The 24,896-nt window shown below is 36.5% G+C and overlaps 1 protein-coding gene across 8 annotated transcripts in view; it reads right to left on the reverse strand.

The window, feature by feature from the left end:
• PCNX1 (pecanex 1) overlaps positions 1-24,896 on the reverse strand; it is a 197,405-nt gene that overhangs the window by 106,424 nt on the left and 66,085 nt on the right. For 6 of the 8 annotated variants that reach the window (XM_036913325.2, XM_036913324.2, XM_036913329.2 and 3 more), the window contains exon 3: positions 12,230-12,335. In XM_036913325.2, coding sequence (XP_036769220.2) covers positions 12,230-12,335 — 106 coding nt within the window. Of the gene's footprint in view, positions 1-12,229; positions 12,336-13,695; positions 13,791-15,871; positions 15,991-24,896 lie in introns of those variants that run through there. The other 2 variants (XM_036913326.2, XM_057488352.1) reach the window with 2 other exon arrangements.

Consider the following 24,896-nt stretch of genomic DNA (forward strand, 5'->3'; position numbering starts at 1 on the left):
CCCCTGCTTTATTCTTCCTTCTCAGGATTACTTTGGCTATTTGGGGTCTTTTGTGGTTCCATATGAATTACAGAACTATTTGTTTCAGTTCGTTGAAGAATGCTGCTGCTATTTTGATAGGGATTGCATTGAATCTGTAGATTGCTTTAGGCAGGATGGCCATTTTGACAATATTAATTCTTCCTACTCAAGAGCATTGGATGAATTTCCATTTATTAGTGTCCTCTTAAATTTCCCTTAACAGTGTCTTGTAGTTTTCAAGGTAAAGGTCTTTTACTTCCTTGGTGAGGTTTATTCCTAGGTATTTTTTTCTTTTTGATGCAATTGTGAATAGAATTGTTTTCCTGATTTCTCTTTCTGGTAGGTCATCGCTAATGTATAGGAATGCAACAGATTTCTGTGTATTAATTTTATATCCTGCACCACTGCTGAATTCAGATATTAGATGTAGTAGTTTTGGAGTGGATTCTTTATGATATTTTATGTACAAAAATATCATGTCATGTACAAATAATAACAGTTTTACTTCTTCCTTACCAATCTGGATGCTTTTTATTTCTTTGTTTTGCTGCTTGATTGCCATGGCTAGGAACTCCAGTACTATGTTGAATAACAGTGGGGAGAGTGGGCATCCCTGTCTTGTTCCCAATCTTAGAGGAAAAGCTTTCAGCTTCTTGCTGTTAAGTGTGATGTTGGCTATGGGTTTATCATATATGGCCTTTATTATGTTGATGTACTTGTTTTCTATACCCATTTTGTTGAGAGTTTTTATTAATGGATGTTGAATTTTGTCGAATGCTTTTTCAGCGTCTATGGAGATGATTGTGTGGTTTTTGTCCTTCTCTTTGTTGATGTGGTGGATGATGTTGATGGATTTTCGAATGTTGTACCATCCTTGAATCCCTGAGATGAATCCCACTTGGTCATGGTATATGATCCTCTTGATGTATTTTTGAATTCAGTTTGCAAATATTTTGTTGAGTATTTTTGCATCTATGTTCATTGGGGATATTGGTCTGTAATTTTCTTTTTTGGAGGGGTCTTTGCCTGGTTTTGGTATTAGAGTGATGCTGGCTTCATAGAATGAGTTTGGGAGTATTCCCTCCTCTTCTATTTTTTGGAAATCTTTAAGGAGAATGGGTATTATATCTTCTCTAAATGTATGATAAACTTCAACGGTGAATCCATCTCATATGGGGATTTTGTTCTTGGGTAGTTTTTTGATTACTGCTTCAATTTCATTGCTGGTAATCTGTTTAGATTTTCTGCTTCTTCCTTGGTCAGTCTTGGAAGGTTGCATTTTTCTCTATAAAGATGTCCATTTCTTCTAGGTTATCCAGTTTGTTATCATACAGATTTTTCATAGTATTCTTTAATAATTCTTTGTATTTCTGTGGGTCTGTCATGATTTTTCCTTTCTCATTTCTGATTCTGTTTATGTGTGTAGATTCTTTTTCTCTTAATAAGTATGGCTAGGGGTTTATCTATTTTGTTTATTTTATCAAAGAACCAGCTCTTGGTTTCATTGATTTTTTCTATTGTTTATTCTTCCCAATTTTATTTTTTCTCTGATCTTTATTATGTCCCTCCTTCTGCTGACTTTGGGCCTCATTTGTTCTTCTTTTTCCAGTTTCAATAATTGTGACTTTAGACTATTCATTTGGGATTGTTCTTCTTTAAATAGGCCTGGATTGCTATATACTTTCCACTTAGAACTGCCTTCGCTGTATCCCACAGAAGTTGGGACTTTGTGCCGTTGTTTTCATTTGTCTCCATATATTGCTTGATCTCTGTTTTTATTTGGTCATTGATCCATTGGTTATTTAGGAGCATGTTGTTATGCCTCCATGTGTTTGTTAGCCTTTTTATTTTCTTTGTACAATTTATTTCTACTTTTATACCTTTGTTAGCTGAGAAGTTGGTTGGTAGAATTTCAATCTTTTTGAATTTACTGAGGCTCTTTTTGTGGTCTAGTATGTGGTCTATTCTGGAAAATGTTCCATGTGCACTTGAGAAGAATGTGTATCCTGCTGCTTTTGGGTGTGAAGTTCTGTAGATGTCTGTTAGGTCCATCTGTTCTAGTGTGTTGTTCAGTGCCTCTTGTGTTCTTACTTATTTTCTGTCTCATTGATCTGTCCTTTGGAGGGAGTGGTGTGTTGAAGTCTCCTAAAATGAATGCATTGCATTTTATTTCCTCCTTTAATTCTGTTGGTATGTTTCACATATGTCAGTGCTCCTGTGTTGGGTGCACAGATATTTATAATCATTATATCCTCTTGTTGGATTGACCCCTTTATTATTATGTAATGTCCTTCTTTATCTCATTACTTTCTTTGCTTTGTTTTGAAGTCTATTTTGTCTGATACAAGAACTGCAACAAATTCTCTCTATTGTTTGCATGAAATATCTTTCTCCATCCCTTCACTTTTAGTCTGTGTATGTCTTTGGGTTTGAGCTGAGTGTCTTGTAAAAAGCATATAGATAGGTCTTGCTTTTTTACCCATTCTATTACTCTGTGTCTTTTGATTGGTGCATTCAGTCCATTTACATTTAGGGTGATTATCCATAGATATGTACTTATTGCCATTGCAGGCTTGGGATTCAAGGTTACCAAAAGGTTCAAGGGTAGCTTCTTTACTATCTAATCATCCAACTCTAACTCACTTATTATGCTATTTTAAACACAGTCTGATGATTCTTTCTATCTCTCCCTTCTTATTCTTCCTCCTCCATTCCTTATATGTTAGCTGTTTTATTTTGTACTCTTTTGTGTTTCCCTTGACTGCTTTTATGGACAGCTGATTTTACTTTTTGCCTTTAGTTAGTATTTGGTTGGTCTGCCTTCTTTGCTGTGATTTTACTTTCTCTGCTGACATCTATTTAACCTTAGGAGTAGTTGCATCTAGAGCAGTCCCTTTAAAATACCCTGTAGAGGTGGTTTGTGGCAGGCAAATTCCCTCAACTTTTGCTTATCTGGAAATTGCTTAATCCCTCCTTCAAATTTAAATGATAATCTTGCTGCATACCGTATTCTTGGTCAAGGCCCTTCTGTTTCATTGCCTTAAATACATCATGCCATTCTCTTCTGGCCTGTAAGGTTGAGAAGTCTGATGATAGCCTGATGGGTTTTCCTTTGTAGGTGATCTTTTTTCCTCTCTCTCTGGCTGCCTTTAATACCCTGCCCTTGTCTTTGATCCTTGCCATTTTAATTATATGTGTCTTGGTGTTGCCCTCCTAGGGCCCCTTGTGTTTGGAGATCTGTGAACTTCCATTGTCTGAGAGATTATTTCCTTCCCCAGGTTGGGGAAGTTTACAGCAATTATTTCTTTAAAGACACTTTCTATCCCTTTTTAATCTCTCTTCTTCTTCTGGTACCCGTATTATGTGAACACTGTTCCGTTTGGATTGGTCACACAGTTCTCTTAATATTCTTTCATTACTAGAGATCCTTTTACCTCTCTCTGCCTCAGCTTCTCTGTATTCCTGTTCTCCGATTTCTATTCCATAAACAGTCTCTCGCACCTCATCCAGCCTACTCTTAAGTTCTTCTATTGATTGTTTCATTTCTGTTATCTCCCTCCGGACTTTATCCCTTAGCTCTTGCATATTTCTCTGCAGGTCCATCAGCATGGTTATGACTTTTATTTTGAATTCTTTTTCAGGAAGATTGGTTATATCTATCTCACTAGGCCCTCTCTCTGGCACTGTCTGAGTGATTTTGGACTGAACCAGGTTCTTCTGAATTTTCATGGCAATAGAAGTGATCACCGGCAAGTGGCACATATGTTGGCTGGGAGAACAAAGTCCCTTCCTGCTTGCTGGTCACCTTGCCCTTCTCCACTGCTTGTGCCAGTTAACCGCACACAGGGAGCAGTCTCTGGGTTAATCGCCTGAACTGCCATTGGCAGGGTGGCCCTTGGGATGGCCTAGGGCACTGCCGGGGGTCACAGGTGCATGGAGTGTGTCCTGCATGAATGGCACCCTTTCGAGCCTTTGGACTTTGCCCCAGCTTTCTCTGCCTGTGCCAGGCAGCTATGTGCTGGCAGCAGCCTCTGGGTCTGGCCCAGTTAGCTTCGCGCTGGGAGAAGACTCTGTGTGGTTGCTGTGGGTGGAGCTGCTCCCCGGCTGGTCCACAGCAATGGCAGGTCAGCCAGTTTGCTTGGAGTGCTGATGGGTTGGGGGGGAATAGTGCAGGCTGCTTATTGCTCTGAGGGCTTCAGAGGTGCATTGCCACCCAGGGGGTTAGAGCACCTGAAGTTCCTTAAGGTTCCCAGCCTGCTGGGCTGAGTGTGCTGGGATGATTTTGTCCACCTGTTAAACCCTTGTCCCTTTAAGACTTTTAAAGCACCCACTTTTCTTTCATCCCAGTGGAGTCAGCATGGGGACCCCCCTCACAGTCTCCATCTCAGATTTTACTTTACTGTTTCTCTAATATCCAGTACACTATGTGATGTGTCTGTGCTTCTGGTGCAGGTTACTAGGGCTGGTTATTTAGCAGTCCTGTGCTTCCACTCTCTCCCCACTATGATTCTTTTCCTCCTGCCAGTGAGCTGGGGTTGGGGATAGTGCCTGGGTTCCACCAGGTCATGGCTTTGTATCTTGCCCTTTTCGTGAGATGCTGAGTTCTCACAGATGTAGATGTAGCCTGGTTGTTGTACTGTATCTTCTGGTCTCTCTTTTAGGAATAGTTGCATTTTCTGTATTTTTCAAAATATATATGGTTTTGGGAGATTTCCACTGCCCTACTCACACTGCCATCTTAAGCACCTCCCTACAGATTGCTATTCATGTAGGATGTCACATAAGAGCCCCATGGTAACCACAAATGAAAAACTTATAATGGATACACAACAAACTAGGAGACGGGAATCCAAACATAATACTAAAAAACTCATAATGCACAAAGGGAGAGCAAGAGAATAAGAAAGGATCAAAAAAGAATAAAAACAACAAGGAAACATTTAACAAGATGGCAGTAACTGCATATCAGTAACTATTTTTAGTGTAACTGACTAAATGCTCCTATCAAAAGATGTGACAGAATGGATAAAAATTACATCCCATCTACTTGCTGCCTACAAGAAACTCACTTCAGACCTAAATACACACACAGTCTGAAACTGAAGAGACAGAAAAAGAGATTCCATACAAATAGGAATGGGAAAAAAAATAAAGCTGAAGTGGCAATACTTGTATCAGATAATATAGACTTTAAAACAAAGACTGTAAAAGAGACAAAGAAGGACATTATAAAATGATTAAGGGCACAATTCAGAAAAAAATATAAGAATTTTGCATATCTATGCACCCAACAGAGGATCATGTAAATACATAAAGCAAACATTAACAGACATAAAGGGAGGGATGGACATCAATACAATCATAGTAGAGGACTTTAATACCCCCACTTACATCAATGAATAGATCAATTAAACTGGAAATCAATAAGGAAACAGTGAATTTGAATACCATATCAGATCAAATGGAATTAACAGATAGATAGGGTATACACAATATTATATACAGAAACAGCAGAATACATTCTTTTCAAGGGCACATGAAATATTATATAGAATAGTTCACGTTAGGCCACAAAGTAAGTCTCACTAAATTTAGGAAGACTAAAATCATATTTAGTAACTTTTCTAACCACAATGGTATGAAACTGGAAATTAATTACAAGAAAAAAAATGGAAAAAGCACAAATACCTGGAGGTTAAACAGCATACTACTGAAAAACTAATGGGTCATCAAAATAAAAATCAAAGAAGTCAAAAAATACTTGGAGAATGATGATAGAAATACAATGGCTCAAAATCTTTGGGATGCAGGAAAAGGAGTCTTAAGAGTTTATAGAAATACAGGCCTACTTGAAAAAGCAAGAAGAAACACTTCAAATAATCAATCTAACCTGACACTTAAAGGACTAGAAAAAGAACAAACAAAGCCCAAAGTTAGTAGAAGAAAGGAATCAACAAAGATCAAAACTGAAATAAATGAAATAGAGACTAAGAAAGAATACAAAAGATCAACAAAAGTATGAGCTGGTTCTTTGAAAAGACAAACAAAATTGATAAACCTTTAGAGTCATCAAGAAAAAAAGAGAACTCAAATAAAATCAGAAATTAATGAGAAGTTAACCAACACCACAAAAATACAAATATTATAAAAAATATTCCAACAAATTGGACAACTTAGCAGAAATGGATAAATTCTTAGAAACATACGATCTTCCAAAACTGAACCAGGAAGAAATAAAAATTTTGAACAATTACTAGTAATGGAATTGAATCACTAATCAAAAAACTACCAACAATTAAAAAATGGGTGAAAGATCTGAATAGACACTTCTCCAAAGAAGAAATTCAGATGGCCAACAGGCACATGAAAAGATGCTCCACACTGCTAATTACCAGGGAAATTAAAACCACAATGAAGTATCACCTCACACCACTTAGGATGGCCAACATCTAAAAGACAGGGAACAACAAATGCTGGTGAGGATGTGGAGAAAGGGGAACCTTCCTACACTGCTGGTGGGAATGTGAATTAGTTCAACCATTGTTAAAAGCAATATGGAGGTTCCTCAAAAAACTAAAAATAGTCATTTGACCTAGGAGTTCCACTCCTAGAAATTTACTCAAAGAAAACAACTTCTCAGATTCAAAAAGACATATGCACCCCTATATTTACTGCAGCACTATTTACAATATCCAAGATACAGAAGCAACCTAAGTGTCCATCAGTAGATGAATGGATAAAGATGTGGTACATATACACAATGGAATATTATTCAGCAATAAGAAGAAAACAGATCCTACCATTTGCAACAACATGGATGGAGCTGGAGGATATTATGCTCAGTGAAATAAGCCAGGTGGAGAAAGACAAGTGCCAAATGATTTCACTCACTTGTGGAGTATAACAACAAAGCAAAACTGAAGGAACAAAACAGCAGCAGACTCACAGACTCCAAGAAGGCACTAGTGGTCACCTAAAGGCAAGGAGTGGGAGAAGGTGGGTGGGGAGGGATGGAGAAGGGGATTGAGGGGCATTATGATTAGCACACGTAATATAGGCAGGTCACGGGGAAGGTAGTATAGTATGGAGAAGACAAGTAATGACTCTATAGTATCTTACCACACTGATGAATAGTGATTGCAATGGGGTGTGGGGGTGGGGAGACTTGATAATGTGGGTGAATGTTGATACTACAGTCTTGCTCATGTGAAACCTTCATAAGATTGTGTATCAGTGATACCTTATTAAAAAAAAATCCTACCAACAAACAAAATTCCAGGTCCAGATGACTCATAGGTGAATTCTATCAAACATGTAAAAAAGAGATAGTACCTTGACTACTTAGACTACTCCAAAAAACTGAAGACGAAGAAAAGTTTCCAAATTCACTTTATCAGGCCAGCATCACCCAGGTAGCAAAACCAGACAAGGATAATACAACATAAGAAAAGTACAGACCAATACCCTGATGAACATAAAGGCAAAAATCCTCAACAAAATTTTAGCAAACCAAATTCAAAAACATATTTAAAAGATCACTCACAATAGCTAGGTAGGATTTATTCCAGGGATGCGAGAATGGTTCAGTATCTGCAAATAAATCAGTGTGATATACCACATTAAATAAAGGAAGTATAAGAACCATATGATCATCTCAATAGATGCTGATAAAGCATCTGACAAAGTTCAACATCCATTCATGATAAAAACTCTCAACAAAGTGAGTATAAAGGGCATATCTCAACATGATAAAGGCCACATATGACAAACCCACAGCTAATATCATACTCAATAGTGAAAAGCTAAAAGCTTTTCCTCTAAGATTAAGAACAAGACATGATGCCCACTCTCACCACTTTATTCAACATAGTCCTAGTAGTCCTAACCAAGACTATCAGACAAGGGGGAAAATGGGGAGAAGTAAAATTATCACTATTTGCAGACAATATACTATATACAGAAGAGCCTAAAGAATCCACAAAAAAACTATTAGAACTAATAACTGGATTTGGCAATGTTGGATACAAAATCAATGCACAGACATCTGCTGCACTCCTATATACTAACAGTGAACTAGTAGAAAGAGAAAACAATTCTACTTGTAACTGCATCAAAAAGAATACCTAGGAATAAAACTAATCAAGGAGGTGAGAGACCTGTATAACTATAAAACATTTACAAAAGAAATTGAAGACAACACAAATAAGTGAAAAACTATTCCATGTTCATGGATAGGAAGAATCAATATTGTGAGGCCATCCTGCCCAACCAATCTACAGATTCAATATAATCCCTATCAAAATACCTATAGTATTTTTCAATGAACTAGAACAAATAATCCTAATATTTGTATGGAACCACAAATGACCTAGATAACCTAAGCAGTCTTGAGAAAAAAACAAGGCTGGAGTCGTGCACCCAGATTTCAAAATGTACTACAAAGCTACAGTAATCAAAACAGTATCGTACTGGCACAAGAACAGATACAGACCCATGGAAGAGAATAGAGAGCCCAGAAATAAACACACACCTGTATGGTCAATTAATATATGACAAAGAAGACAAGACGATACAATAGGGAAAAGACAGTCTCTTCAATAAATGATTCTGAGAAAACTGTACAGCTACAAGCAAAAGAATGAAACTGGATCATTGTCTTCTACCATACACTAAAATAAAATCAAAATGAATTAAAGAACTAAATATAAGACCTAAACCACAAAACTACTAGAAGAAAACACAGGCAGTAAACTCTTGAACATCAACATTAGAAATTTTTTTCTGGATATGTCTCCCAGGCAAGGGAAACAAAAGCAAAAATAAGCAGGTAGGACTACATCAAACTAAAAAGTTTCTGCACAGCAAAGGAAACCAATACAATGAAATGGCAACCTACTGTATGGGAGAATATATTTGCAAATGATGATTCTGATAAGGAAGGCGCTAACATCCAAAATATGTAAAGAATTACATAACTTAAACCAAAAGAATAATCCAATTAAAAAATGGGCAGACGACTGAACAGACATTTTTCCAAAGATGTTTTTCCATACAGATGGCCAACAGACACATGAAAAGATGCTCAACATCACTAATCAGGGAAATGCAAATCTTAACTACAGAGATATCACATCACACTACTCAGAATGACTACTATCCAAAAGACTAGAAATAACAAGTGTGGCAAGGATATAGAGGAAAGGAAACCCTCATACACTGCGGCTGGAATTGCAAATTGGTAAAGCCACTATAGAAAACAGTATGGATGTTTCTCAAAAAACTACAAATAGAAATACCATACACCCAGCAATTCCACCTCTGGGAATCTAATCCTAAGAAAGCAAAATCATTAATTCAAAGAGATATATATGCACCCCTATGTTTACTGCAACATTTTTACAATAACTAAGATATGGAAGCAACCAAGGTGTCCATCAATAGATGAACAGATAAAAAAGATGTGGTGTGTATATATACAATGGAATATTACTCAGCCATAAAAAAGAAATCTTGTCATTTGCAACAACATGAATGGACTTGGAGGGTATTATGCTAAGTGAAATAAGTCAGAGAAAGATGAATACCATGCAGTTTCACTTATATGTTGAATATGAAAAACAAATGAGCAAACAAACAAAACAGACTCATAAACACAGAAAATGAATGGTTGGTTACCATGGGCTGGGGGGGCGGAACAGGTGAAATAGGTGAAGGAGATAAAGAGGTACAAACTTCAAATTATAAAATAATTTAATCACAGAGATGGAAGTATAGTATAAGGAATATATCTCATAATATTCTAACCTCTGTGTGGTGACAGATGGTAACTACACTTATAGGAAGTTTTTACTTAATAATGTATATAACTAATGAATCAGTTCATCTGAAACCAATATAATATTGTATATAAACTATATTTCAATTAAAAAATGAGAAAAAGGAAAAAAACGGGGGAAAGAAAGGGAAGGGAAATGGAGAAAAGATGGAAAGGAGAAGGGAAGGGGTGGCAAGAAAAGAATGGTAACAATAATGACTAAGACAGAGACACTATGTTGAAGGAGTTCCCTATCCAGTGCAGAAGACATTTACGTAAACAACTTTGATAATGTGTAGTAAGTGCTACATAATAAAACATGTATAAGAAACACAGTATGTGTGTACTGGTAACGTTTCTACCAACATACAAAAAGACCGACTCTACTTCTTCAACTTCCCTAAAGCGTAATGACAATTATGTCAAACATTTCTCTTGTTAAAAACAGGAGAAAACTAAAACACCAAAATCCAAGTAGCACAATAGCCTCTAATATTTACTCATTTTTACTCAAGAGTTAATATTTTAAGGAAAACTAAATTAGGTATGCTGTGCATTTATGTGGAGACATGCTTTATTGCATTCAGGATGGGACTTCCTCCCTAAAACAAGTAGGACAAGTTCCCAAAGCCTTGATGCCAGGGATAGAGTTACCAAATGTGGCTGGCTAATGCTGTGCCCTTTCACCTGTCCTACTGAAAAAAATTTCAAAGGTCTGACTCCCCCAAAACACTGTTGAAAAAATGTACTTCAAAAAAATACAGGGCAATTTGCATTTGCCAACATCTGCCTGTATAAACAAAGGCCTGGGTTACTTAAGAATACAAAATTGTGCAGCCATATGTAAGGACTAAGTCATTTCATTTTATAAAAAGAGACTGAGGAAGCACAAGGCCAGCAAAACAAGGATCAAGGATAGTAACATTCTTCTCAAACTGGGACTGTAAAAATTGATAATTAAAAAGTAACAACCTAATTAGAATGTCACAGTCCTTTTCCACAATGTTCTCTTTTTTTTTCTCCTCAACTCCAACATCTCTCACTCCACCTGCTTATTATGGAAAGAAGACAAATTAGAGGACTTATTTGTTCTATACTATACTCAGTCATAACTAAAACTATAGCCCAAAATTCATCCACATGAAGTTTAAATCATGAAATACAATTCAAACAGAGGTAAATCTTCTATCAAACTATATGAGGAAATAAGACCCTATTCAAGATTTTGATTCATAGAATATGGTGCTTTCATAATATTGTTCCTAAAGAGTATGGACAGTAGAGGAACAGGAAAATCTGCTCTATAGAGGCTTATTCACTGCCACATACCATCAACACACCAAAAACTAAGTACTAAATAAATAACATCAGAAGTACTCCATCTGCAAGAGAAAGGGACTATACCACAATGTCCTTGAAAATCTTTAGGAACAGGACATGGTTATAGTAAGAGCTAGAGTTAGGCCATAAAATAAAGGACTATGTCTCGGGAAAGAAAGGAGGAAGAGAAGAAACGAGTGATTTCAATCCACAAGTAGTACAGTGTAACAGGGGGAAGACTGGAGTGAAAAATGAAGAAGTGAGGTCTAGCCTAGACCCTGATATAAATCAATTGTTTCCTTTTCTATATAATGAAAGATAATGAGCACTAAAACTCACGGTTATCTGAAATTCTAATATGAGAAGACCTCAGAACTTTCTCACTGACGTTTACTCTCTTATGCTCACGTAATTTTACTCTACTACTGAAGTTGTTTGCTGAGAAGGCAAGCAGGAATAACTGGGACTTTGCTGAGAGTAGGAGATGTTCAGGATGAAAATGGGCCATGCAGTAGCAAAGGCCCAGCTGAGGTGAGACAGAAGGAATAGGGCAGGCTTCAGCCGAGGTCTGAGATACTTTCAGAGTTACTTTGTAAGTTAAAAATAAAAGTCATGTAGCAGAAAGACTTTGAAACTGGCAAAAGCAGATGCAGATTCTGCTTCTTGCTCTACCATTAACATCTTAAACACTGAGAGATTTTGAGGAAGTTATTTATTTTGCTGTGTTTAATGTAGGAACATGTGTCCCCAAACCACAGACATCATCTATACTTCTCCAACACAGATAATGAAGGTAAGTAAGAGTGAAAGCTAGAAGCTAAATTTCCTAAGGGTGTCTGCCCTATTTTGATCAAAACTATCCCCACACAATAAGTATGTGGTGCATGTTCAGCAACAATGTACTTAATTAATGTGAAAATTCAGTTAAAAATAAGAATACTAATAAAAGATATTAACAATCAAAAATTATTAATCAATAAGATAAACGCAAATACCAGCTGACTATTACAGACAAAATGCTGCAGACCACCATCAGAAAAGAAATAAGCAAAATAAAATCACACAGGTTCCTACCTGGTTACTTGGATCTAGGCCAGCATAAGAATTTCTGGAACTGCAGCCAACTGGGGGTGTGGCCTCTCGGATGAACTCAGACATTTCAATTCCTCCACCAGGATCACTGTGGGAAATAATGAGAAAAAAAAGTGTCATATTTTTGTTACCAATGGCTTTCTTCCTATCCTATTTTTTTTAAGTTATTATACTTTCCTCTATAAAACTAAGAGGTTCTAATTTTGTATAGAGCAAATAGCCAAAAAAATATCACTCTTCATTTGTACATCTAATAATTTGAACTATTTTATAACCATGTCACTATCTGAAAATATTTAAAACTCTCTCTCAAACTGTCACAACCAATCCAACATTAGAAACTAGCCTAAATTACAATTGTAGCATACTAAATATAGCATATATTTCATGATATTTGCCATAAAAACACTTTAGCAAAGAAATAATCTGCCTTCTTTTTCCCAGAAGCAAAGAGCAATTGGTCATTGTAAACACAGAAAGTAATCAGATCTTACACTACCACCCCCCAAGAATACAATCTAATTGAGCTGCATGACACGATGAAAATGCAAGAGAGCAACCATCCTGGTCAAGCTATTTGTATCTGTATTTTGTAAGTTAACAGCATTTAACTGGAATACTAACCTGTATTAGCTAGTATTATGTATTATATATACTTATACTATATTAATATATAAACTGGTAACCTAAGATTTTAGATTCGTGTGTACAGAGTTAGAAGGCTTAAGTTAAAAAAGTAAAATGATGCTATGTGGCAACAACAGACGTTAGAAAAACAAAAAAGTACTATGTTCAAAGACCTGAGGAAGTCCACACATAGTACTTAAAGAAATGGGATCCTAAAACTAGGAAAAAGATTGCACCAAATTTCAAAAACTTATAAAGTTTTATAATGAGCTTCCTTGTGAACACAACTCCTAGAAACTAACTCAGGCCTTGTCACAATCATAATTTTTCCTCAAAGTTTTTTCCCCTTCTATACATACAAAGTCAGTAATTTTTTTAGCTATTAATATCAAGAATAAAAGCTCTAGTATATATGTTAGACATTATAGTAAAATATAAACTATCCTCCCATCTAGCATCTAATTTGACCTCCTGAAAAACAAAAATAAAAGCCCAAAATTCTTTTGGTGAACCACCTCATCCCAAATTGTCATATGGTTTTGGATAATGTTGACCCCAGGTTTTAGGGTTGAGCTCTACTGGCCAAAGTCAATCAGCTTGTCCCATTTGCTTAGTCATAGAGCTTAGTTCTAGAAAGCACATGACCCAACTCAGGCTAGCATGAATCATCAGGCCAGGAGTGTTCTCCTGTTGAGAGAGGAAATTTCTCAGTATCTGCTCATCTAAATGTTGAGAAGACTTAAGGCCTGGAGTTGCTTCAGCCATTTTACAACCATAAGGGGGAAGCCTGTCCAAGAAGCCAACTAAAAAAAGAGCACAACCTGGTGAAGGGAAGCAGGGTCATGAAGTAATTGCTTGAAACTGCACCTTGCCACATTTGAACACATCCCTTACACAGACTTCTTAGGAATGTGAGCCATCAATTCCATTCCCTTAAGCCTGTCTGAGTGGGATATTCTGACAACTGCAATCAATAGATACAGGTAAAATATAATTTGTTTGTAAGTATACCTTCCATTTAAATATTTATTGCTATAGCTGTTGAAATTCTATTGAGTTATTATTATTAATGGTCTCATAACTATCATGTCCCTGCTTGTTTAATGGGTTCCTAACTCTAGGCTATTGACTATAGTTAGCTAAATAATGTCCAATAAAGAAAATTAGCTATCTAACTTGCTATTCATTTATAAATATAAAACATATTGTTACATCAGTTACATATTTGATGGCCAAGTTAGCATACAAACATACATGTGTTGAAAAAAGTGATTAGCTGCTTAGTGTTAAGATATATGGGCCAAAATGAGACACAGTTTTCTAATTTGGCAAAATCTTAAGCATATCTATATAGAGATAGTTGTCAGTACACTCAATCAGTGATGAGTAGTAACCAGCAACATTACTGTTATCTCCACTGGAATGCATCCTCTTAGTTTCTGTGGAAACCAGAAGATGGCAAGCAAGGTGAAGATTAAGGAATATAAATATTCAACAACAAAGAAAGGACAGAGAGCCCTCATCTTGCCTCATTTATATATAATTTGCCCAATTTATCTATTTAAATTGTGCAATTCAATAGTTAGTATATTCATGAAGCTATGCAAACATCATAACAGTTTTAGAACATTTTTATAACCTCACAAACAAACCCCTTTTTAGCATTAGCCCTAACACCCTTCCCACCATCACTAGCCCTAAGTAGCCACTAATCTACATTCTTCGTCTATAGACTTGCCTATTCTGGATGCTTCATATAAATGTGATCATAATACGTGGTCTCTTGTAACTGGCTTCTTTCATTTAGCATAATGTTTTCAAGCTTCATCCCACTGTAGCACAATCAGTACTTTATATCTTTTTATGGCCAAATAATATTCCATTGTATGGATAGAACACATTTTGATTATCCATCCACCAGTTGATGGACAATCTTACCTAGTTTTATACACCACTTCTGATAGCAAATACAAATGATTACAATCTGAATGTAAAGTTATCAATAACAATTAAAAACAAATACTAAGTACTTATTACATACCAGTCATAAGAGTCATAAGAGCATGTGATTTGCATTTCATAAGGAAATAATATAATATTATATGATGTAATACTATGCCATGCTACAATATTTAAAATCTATGATATAATATTACTCATTTTACAGATGAAAAACTGAAAACCAAAAGGTGTAAAAACTTGCCTGAGGTCTCAGAGGCATGCACAACATAAACTGTGTCACTGGTATATGGAGTTCAGGTGGGAAGGGAAGACAGAAAAAATATGTACTCAGCATTCCACAATGTGTTATCATATTTGTTTTCTTTTTTTTCTCACATACCTAAATATAGGTACTCAAAATGACTTAAGGATTGAGACAAGATTTGAACACCAAGTCTGCACAACTTTTAAGTCCATAGTCTAAGACACCATTACTGCCTTTCAACAAATTGGTACTGACGTTCTCTTTTCAGTTTACTTAACACCATTACCTAGAGCACAGTTTCTTAACCTCAGCACTGCTGACATTTGGGGCCATATAATTCTTGATTAGGGGGGACCACTTTGTACATTACTGGATGAAAAGCAGCATCCCTGACCTCTACCCACTAGATGCCAGTAGCAGCCCCATGGCTGTGATACGCAAAAATGTCTCCAAATATTGCCAAATGTTCCTGGGAAGTGACAGGGGTGGGGGGTGGGGGGGGGTAAAACTTTCAGCTGAGAAACAATAACCTAGAACTAATGGGCCAATGTTGAATGAGAAGGAGATATTAAGGGAGAAAAAAGGCAAAGGAAAAAATGGGCAGCACCTTTTATGACCAAAAAAATCCTTTAATAAAATTACTGCACCCCTCTTCTCTACAAATTCAGAATTAAAACTTTTAGCCAGCTGTAGGCGTCCTAAATATAATTAAACATATAAAATGGTTGAGTAAGAATTTTCTTTATTAGCAAGATTTGCAGATTCTCAGCAATGGAGATTTCAGCACATACCTGGAAATGAAGTAGTTTATAATTCTCACAGAGGCAAAGTGGTGTACTGCAGTAAGCAATACACCAAATTCAAGGAATCTACCTTTATGCCTTAATTTCCCCATCTGTTAAAAAAAAAAAAACAGGTACAGGGAAAGGCAAAAAAGCACAAGGTGTCTAATGTGAATTATAAATTTGTTGATGATCAGTGTTATCAGCTGCTCAGGCTCTAATCAGAAACTTCACAACACCATTACAGTACTAAATTTATAGCTCTAATCTAGATTACAATAATGTTCATAAAAATATGACTAGATGGTCAACAAAGACCCTAACCAGAATAAATCTTCAGCAAATTTAGTCTACAATTCACCTAAAGTGTAAACAGATCCTTAATTTGCAATGTTGAAACAGAGAAACCATGAGAAACAGATAAATATGGTCTATTTTCAAAATATTTCTATTCAAATTCTAAAATTCAATATACTAATGTCCTCTCCTGAAACATTAGAAATGTAAATACAGTCACTAATGACTTTTGACTCTTCAAGATTTACTAAGCATTTTTTTTAATTGCTGCTGCACAGCAATGAAAAACATAAGGCTCAAGTAGTCCTGCCACATTCATTCATTTAAGCAACAAACTAACAGCTATAATGTACCAAGCACAGTGACAGGCTGTGGAAATAAAAGCATTTATTTTCCTGTTCATTTATTTTCTAAAACAGAATGAGAGTCACAAGTGGGAGTGTAGGGGTGAGATGTAAAAAACAAAAATCTGCAACAAAGCTCTTATTTAATGCTGAAACTTAAAAACACTCTCTTTAAACAAGACAAGGATGTACACCAATTCCACTTGAATTAAGCACATCCCAGAAGTCATGGCCATTGAGAAAGTTAAACAAGAAGGATTAGAAAGGAAGAAATAAAACTGTCATAATTTATGAAAAATCAAGAAATAAGCTGTAAGGTTTCATCATTAATAAGAGATTTTAAATAAGGTTGCTAGATACAAAGTAAATTGCTACATTTAAAGGGAGAAAAACAGAAAAAGTAATTATAAAAAATTTTTATAATAGAAAAGCTATACACTAATTTGGCAAATATAACAAAAGGTATGCAAGCTCTTTACTGGAGAAATGATACAACTTTACTGAAAGACATTTAAGAAGACAAAGCAAATGGAGAGATTCAATACTGTAAAGATATTAATGCTCAGCAGAGGAATCTACATACTTAGTGTAATTTCAACAAAAATCCTCAGTTCTTATAGACTTTGCCCAGCAGACTCTCAAGTTTATATCGAAGACCAGAGAGTTAATAATAGCAGTCATGCCTGAAAAAACAAAAAAGCTAGGATGTTTGCCCCACCAGATATCAAAAGCCATGCTATGAAGCTACAGTAAATAGATAACTTGGTACTGGCAGAGGCAGAGTCAGCTAAATCAGTGCAACAGAAAAGAGAGCCCAGAAACATACCCACCCATATGAAAACTTAATTTATGACAGAGGAATGCAGATCACCGAGACAGTCTGTTAACAAAAACCGATTAAACCAGTTATTTACAAAGAAATAAACAAATCTTGAATCCCTACCTGACACAACAAATTAAGATAATTCCTGGTAAAACTGAAGTGTGACAACATAAGAAATGTGGAACTTTAAAAAAAAATATAGGAGAATATCTTCCTGATCTCTGTGTAGGAAAATATTTCTTAAACAAGACACAAAATGCGAATTATAAAAAAATAATAAATATTACATTAAATTTAAGAATGAGATTATCATAAGAAGCCAAAAGGAAAGCAAATGATAAGTTTGACAAACTGGGAGAAGAGGTCTGGAATTATCTAATCAACAAGGGAGCAGTATCATGAATATATTTAAAAACTCCTATTAATATGAAAAGACAATTTCAAAAAAAAAATGAAAGAAGACAATAAATGGGCATGTAAAGAACAGGAAAACTAAATGGACAATATATATAAGAGGCCCAACCTCATTAGTTATCAGACAGGTAAAGGAAAGTCACAAGGAGACACATTTAACACTTAACCTGAATGGCAAAGTTTTAAACATTACTAAATCAAACACTGATGAGGAAATACAAGGACTTTCACACACTATTGGTGAGACTATAAATTGGTACAATCATTTTGGCAAACAGCTTGGAATTATCTAATAAAACTAAGCATTAAAATACCCAATGAATCACCTTATATACACTAGATGTACACGTGTACCAAGAGACATACAATAATGTATTAGAACAAAAAAAAAATGGAAATAATCTCCGTGGCTGTCAACAGAAGAAAGGAAAATAAACTGCAGTTTTTCCTACAGTGGTAGATGCAACAGTAAATATCAATGAGAGCTACCAGTGTCAACACTGGGAAACCTATAAAATATAATATTCTGCACAAAAACAGCCCCTCACAGAGAAGTATATAGTTTGTTTCTCCTTAGGATATCCTAAGGGAAACAAAACCAAATAGTTTATCTTTAGAATTATTTACAAAGACTGTATAACAATGAAGAAGAAAAATACATGGATTATTAACGAAATTCAAGATAATGGTTACTCCTGAAGGAAAGAGAGTAAAATGAAACAAGAAAGGAGTACATGAGGGTTTGTATGGTATTTGCATGTCTCCTTCCTTAAGCTGTGTGGTGGGTAATGAAGTATTTGCTTGATTATTACTCTCTAAATTATACATATGACTGATACACTGTTTGGGAATATATGATTTCACAATAAAAACCTGAAAGAAAATGTAAAAGCAATTCAGTAGCAGAAGGAATTAAAAAGCCATATACTACCCACAAATAATAAGTGCTAACAATTAGTAGGTAGTTACCATGTATCAGGAATGGTTCTATCAGGAATGGTTCTAAGTGCTTTACATATTTTATGTCATTTATTCTTTGTACTAATCCTCTGAGATGGTGCTGTTATTTACCTCATCATTCAGATGAGAAAGCTTAGGAATAAAAGCTAAAGTAATTCCCTGAAGCTCATACGAACAAGAAGTGACTCATGCTCTGGCAGATTAAGCACAGACCCTACATTCTTTTTTGCTTACCCACTATACAAGGGTATGCACTTCCCAAACAGAAGTAGAATAGACTTAGGAAACAGGTAGAACCATTAAAAAAAAAAGAGAAGTTTTATGAGACATAAAGCAAGCAAAAAAATGGATATACATACCATGTCTGTCATGAGACTTCTTCCTATTTTAACAGTTGAATTCTCTCCAGATATAATGCAATTATGATCAAAACTCTAATAGAATTTTCTGTAGGATGTGCACACAAGAGGACATCTCACAAAAAAGCTAAGTTTATGCATGAGTATAACCAAGATAATATTAAAAAACGAAAATACTGAAGAGGGATTCACACGACTAAGTCAAAGCATATTAGACAGCCATTAAAAACAGCATAGTATATAAGAAATGGAAACACATCCCATGCTCTTGGCTAGGAAGAATTAATATCTTCAAAATGGCCATCCTGCCCAAAGCAATATACAGATTTGATGCAATCCCTATCAAATTACCAACAATATTCTTCAACAAACTAGAACAAATAGTTCAAAAATTCATATGGAAACACCAAAGACCCTGAATAGCTAAAGAATCCTGAGAAGGAAGAATAAAGTAGGGGGGATCTCGCTCCCCAACTTCAAACTCTACTACAAAGCCACAGTATTTAAGACAGTTTGGTACTGGCACAAGAACTGAGCCACAGACCAGTGGAACAGAATAGAAACCCCAGATGTTAACCCAAACATATATGGTCAATTAATATATGATAAAGGAGCCATGGACATACAATGGGGAAATGACAGTCTTGTCAACAGATGCTGCTGGCAAAACTGGACAGCTCATGTAAGAGAATGAAACTGAATTACTATCTTACCCCATACACAAAAGTAAATTCGAAATGGATCAAAGACCTGAATGTAAGTCATGAAACCATAAAACTCTTAGAAAAAAAGATAGGCAAAAATCTCATGGACATTATTGGAGCCAAGATGGCAATGTGAGTAGAGCAGCGGAAAACTCCTCCCAAAACCACATATATTTATGAAAATATAACAAACACAACTCTTCCCAGAATAGAGACCAGAGGACACAGGACAACATTCAGACCATATCCACACCTGCGAGAACCCAGCACCTCACGAAGGGGGTAAGATACAAGCCGCAGCCCGGCGGGACACAAGCGCCCCTCAACCCAGCTCCCAGCAGGAGGAGAGGAGTCGGAGCAGGGAGGCAGATGGAGCCCAGGACTACTAAACACCCAGCCACAGCCATCCGGACCAGAGCGCAGACACAGTGCATGCGTGGGATCCTGGATACTAGGGAAAAACGACAGCAAGACCTGTGAGCGGGTCCCTGAGGCCGGCGCCCGGGGACAAAGAAAAGCGAGTGGCATTTTTTTTTGTTTTTTTCGCATGCTTTTTGGAAGTCTTAAAGGGACCCCAAAACCAGACGGAAGCGTCCTGGGACACTCTGGGCACTCTAACCCCCTGGGCAGAAGGGAGCATGGAGGCCCCTAACAGAGATAAATAGCCTCCTGGCCGCTCCCCCTCCAACGCGGCTCCACCATGGTGGAGCACCCGCCCGAGGCAAGCCACGCCCACAGCAACAGCGGAGATAAACTCCATTGCTGCCCAGCACAAGCCACTAAAAGTCGCTGTTTTCCCAGGAGAGGAAGGCCACAAACCAACAAGAAGGAAAGTTAATCCAGCCATCATTCGTACCAGCTCTGCAAACTATCTCTCCACAATGAAAAGGGGAGGGAGTTTACAGACGCCTGGAAGGAGATTACAGAAGTGAAAGAAACTCTGGAAGGACGTATAAGCAGAATGGATAAGATACAAGAGGCCATTGATGGAATACAAACCAGAGAACAGGAACGCATAGAAGTTGACACAGAGAGAGATAAAAGGATCTCCAGGAATGAAACAATATTAAGAGAACTGTATGACCAATCCAAAAGGAACAATATCCACATTATAGGGGTACCAGAAGAAAAAGAGAGAGAAAAAGGGACAGAAAGTGTCTTTGAAGAAATAATTGCTGAAAACTTCCCCAAACTGAGGGAGGAAATAATCGAACAGACCACGGAAATACACAGAACTCCCAACAGAAAGGACCCAAGGAGGACAACACCAAGACACCTAATAATTAAAATGGCAAAGATCAAGGACAAGGAAAGAATTTTAAAGGCAGCTAGAGAGGAAAAGGTCGTCTATAAAGGAAAACCCATCAGGCTATCATCAGACTTCTCAACAGAAACCTTACAGGCCAGAAGAGAATGGCATGATATATTTAATGCAATGAAACAGAAGGGCCTTGAACCAAGGATACTATATCCAGCACGATTATCATTTAAATATGATGGAGGGATTAAACAATTCCCAGACAAGCAAAAGCTGAGGGAATTTGCCTCCAACAAACTACCTCTACAGGGTATTTTAGAGAGACTGTTCTAGACGGGGGCACTCCTAAAACTAAACAGATGTCACCAGAGAAAATAAAATCACAGCAAAGAGAGCAGACCAACCAAATACTAACTAAAGGCAAAAAAATAAAATCAACTACCCACTAAAAGCAGTTAAAGGAAACATGAAGGAGCACAGAATAAAACAACCAAAATACAAAGAATGGAGGAGGAGGAATAAGAAGGGAGAGAAGAAAAGAATCTCCAGACAGTGTATATAACAGCTCAATAAGCGAGCTAAGTTAGGCAGTAAGATACTAAAGAGGCTAACCTTGAACCTTTGGTAACCACGAATTTAAAGCCTGCAATGGCAATAAGTACATATCTTTCAATAGTCACCCTAAATGTAAATGGACTTAATGCACCAATCAAAAGACACAGAGTTACAGAATGGATAAAAAAGCAAGACCCATCTGTATGCTGCTTACAAAAAACTCACCTCAAACCCAAAGACATGCACAGACTAAAAGTCAAGGGATGGAAAAACATATTTCAGGCAAACAACAGAGAGAAGAAAGCAGAGGTTGCGGTACTAATATCAGACAAAATAGACTTCAAAACAAAGAAAGTAATGAGAGATAAAGAAGGACATTACATAATGATAAAGGGCTTAGTCCAACAAGAGGATATAACCATTCTAAATATATATGCACCCAACACAGGAGCACCAGCATATGTGAAACAAATACTAACAGAACTAAAGGGGGAAATAGAATGCAATGCATTCATTTTAGGAGACTTCAACACGCCACTCACCCCAAAGGATACATCCACTGGGCAGAAAATAAGTAAGGACACAGAGGCACTGAACAACACAGTAGAACACATGGACCAAATAGACATCTATAGAACTCTACATCCAAAAGCAACAGGATATACATTCTTCTCAAGTGCACATGGAACATTCTCCAGAATAGACCAAATACTAGCTCACAAAAAGAGCCTCAGTAAATTCAAAAATATTGAAATTCTACCAAACAACTTTTCAGACCACAAAGGTATAAAACAAGAAATAAATTCTACAAAGAAAACAAAAAGGCTCACAAACACATGGAGGCTTAATAACATGCTGCTAAATAATGAATGGATCAACGAACAAATTAAAATAGAGATCAGGGAATAAATGGAAACAAAAGATAACAACAACGCAGAGCCCCAACTTCTGTGGGATGCAGCTAAAGCAGTCTTAAGAGGAAAGTATATAGCGATCCAGGCACACTTGAAGAAGGAACAATAATCCCAAATGAATAGTCTAACATCACAATAATCGAAACTGGAAAAAGAAGAACAAATGGAGGCCTAAAGTCAGCAGAAGGAGGGACATAATAAAGATCAGAGAAGAAATAAACAAAATTGAGAAGAATAAAACAATAGCAAAAATCAAAGAAACCAAGAGCTGGTTCTTTGAGAAAATAAATAAAATAGATAAGCCTCTAGCCAAACTTATTAAGAGAAAAAGAGAATCAACACAACTCAACAGAATCAGAAATGAGAATGGAAAAATCACGACAGACTCCACAGAAATACAAAGAATTATTAAAGACTACTATGAAAACCCATATGCCAACAACCTGGAAAACCTAGAAGAAATGGACAACTTCCTAGAAAAATACAACCATCCAAGACTGACCAAGGAAGAAACACAAAAGTTAAACAAACCAATTATGAGCAAACAAACTGAAACGGTAATCAAAAAACTACCCAAGAACAAAACCCCGGGGCCAGACGGATTTACATCAGAATTTTATCAGACACACAGAGAAGACATAATACCCATTCTCCTTAAAGTTTTCCAAAAAATAGAAGAGGAGGGAATACTCCCAAACTCATTCTATGAAGCCAACATCACCCTAATAACAAAACCAGGCAAAGACCCCACCAAAAAAGAAAATTACAGACCAATATCCCTGATGAACGTAGATGCAAAAATACTCAATAAAATAATAGCAAACCGAATTCAAAAATATATCAAAAGGATCATACACCATGACCAAGTGGGATTCATCGCAGGGATGCAAGGATGGTACAACATTCGAAAATCCATCAACATCATCCACCACATCAACAAAAAGAAAGACAAAAACCACATGATCATCTCCATAGATGCTGAAAAAGCATTTGACAAAATTCAACATCCATTCATGAAAAAAACTCTCAGCAAAATGGGTATAGAGGGCAAGTACCTCAACATAATAAAGGCCATACATGATAAAACCACAGCCAACATCATATTGAACAGCGAGAAGCTGAAAGCTTTTCCTCTGAGATCGGGAAAGAGACAGGAATGCCCACTCTCCCCACATTTAACATAGTACTGGAGGTCCTAGCCACGGCAAACAGACAAAACAAAGAAATACAAGGAATCCAGATTGGTAAAGAAGAAGTTAAACTGTCACTACTTGCAGATGACATGATACTGAACATAAAAAAACCTAAAGACTCCACCCCAAAACTACTAGAACTGATATCGGAATACAGCAAAGTTGCAGGATACAAAATTAACACAAAGAAATCTGTGGCTTTCCTATACACTAACAATGAACCAACAGAAAGAGAAATCAGGAAAACAACTCCATTCACAATTGCATCAAAAAGAATAAAATACCTAGGAATAAACCTAACCAAAGAAGTGAAAGACCTATACCCTAAAAAATACAAGTCACTCTTAAGAGAAATTAAAGGGGACACTAACAAATGGAAATTCATCCCATGCTCGTGGCTAGGAAGAATTAATATCATCAAAATGGCCATCCTGCCCAAAGCAATATACAGATTTGATGCAATCCCTATCAAATTACTAGCAACATTCTTCAACGAACTGGAACAAATAGTTCAAAAATTCATATGGAAACACCAAAGACCCAAACAGCCAAAGTAATCCTGAGAAAGAAGGATAAAGTAGGGGGGATATCACACCCAAACTTCAAGCTCTACTACAAAGCCATAGTAATCAAGACAATTTAGTACTGGCACAAGAACAGAGCCACAGACCAGTGGAACAGACTAGAGACTCCAGACGTTAACCCAAACATATATGGTCAATTAATATTTGATAAAGGAGTCATGGACATACAATGGGGAAATGACAGTCTCTTCAACAGATGGTGCTGGCAAAACTGGACAGCTACATGTAGGAGAATGAAACTGGACCATTGTCTAACCCCATACACAAAAGTAAATTCAAAATGGATCAAAGACCTGAATGTAAGTCATGAAACCATAAAACTCTTAGAAAAAAACATAGGCAAATATCTCTTAGACATAAACATGAGTGACCTCTTCTTGAACATATCTCCCCGGGCAAGAAAAACAATAGCAAAAATGAACAAGTGGGACAATATTAAGCTGAAAAGCTTCTGTACAGCAAAAGACACCATCAATAGAACGAAAAGGTACCCTACAGTATGGGAGAATGTATTTGTAAATGACAGATACAATAAAGGCTTGACGTCCAAAATATATAAAGAGCTCACCCACCTCAACAAACAAAAAACAAATAATCCAATTAAAAAATGGGCAGAGGAGCTGAACAGA

The sequence above is a fragment of the Manis pentadactyla genome, chromosome 11, assembly GCF_030020395.1.
Source record: "Manis pentadactyla isolate mManPen7 chromosome 11, mManPen7.hap1, whole genome shotgun sequence".
NCBI classification, from domain to species: domain Eukaryota; kingdom Metazoa; phylum Chordata; class Mammalia; order Pholidota; family Manidae; genus Manis; species Manis pentadactyla.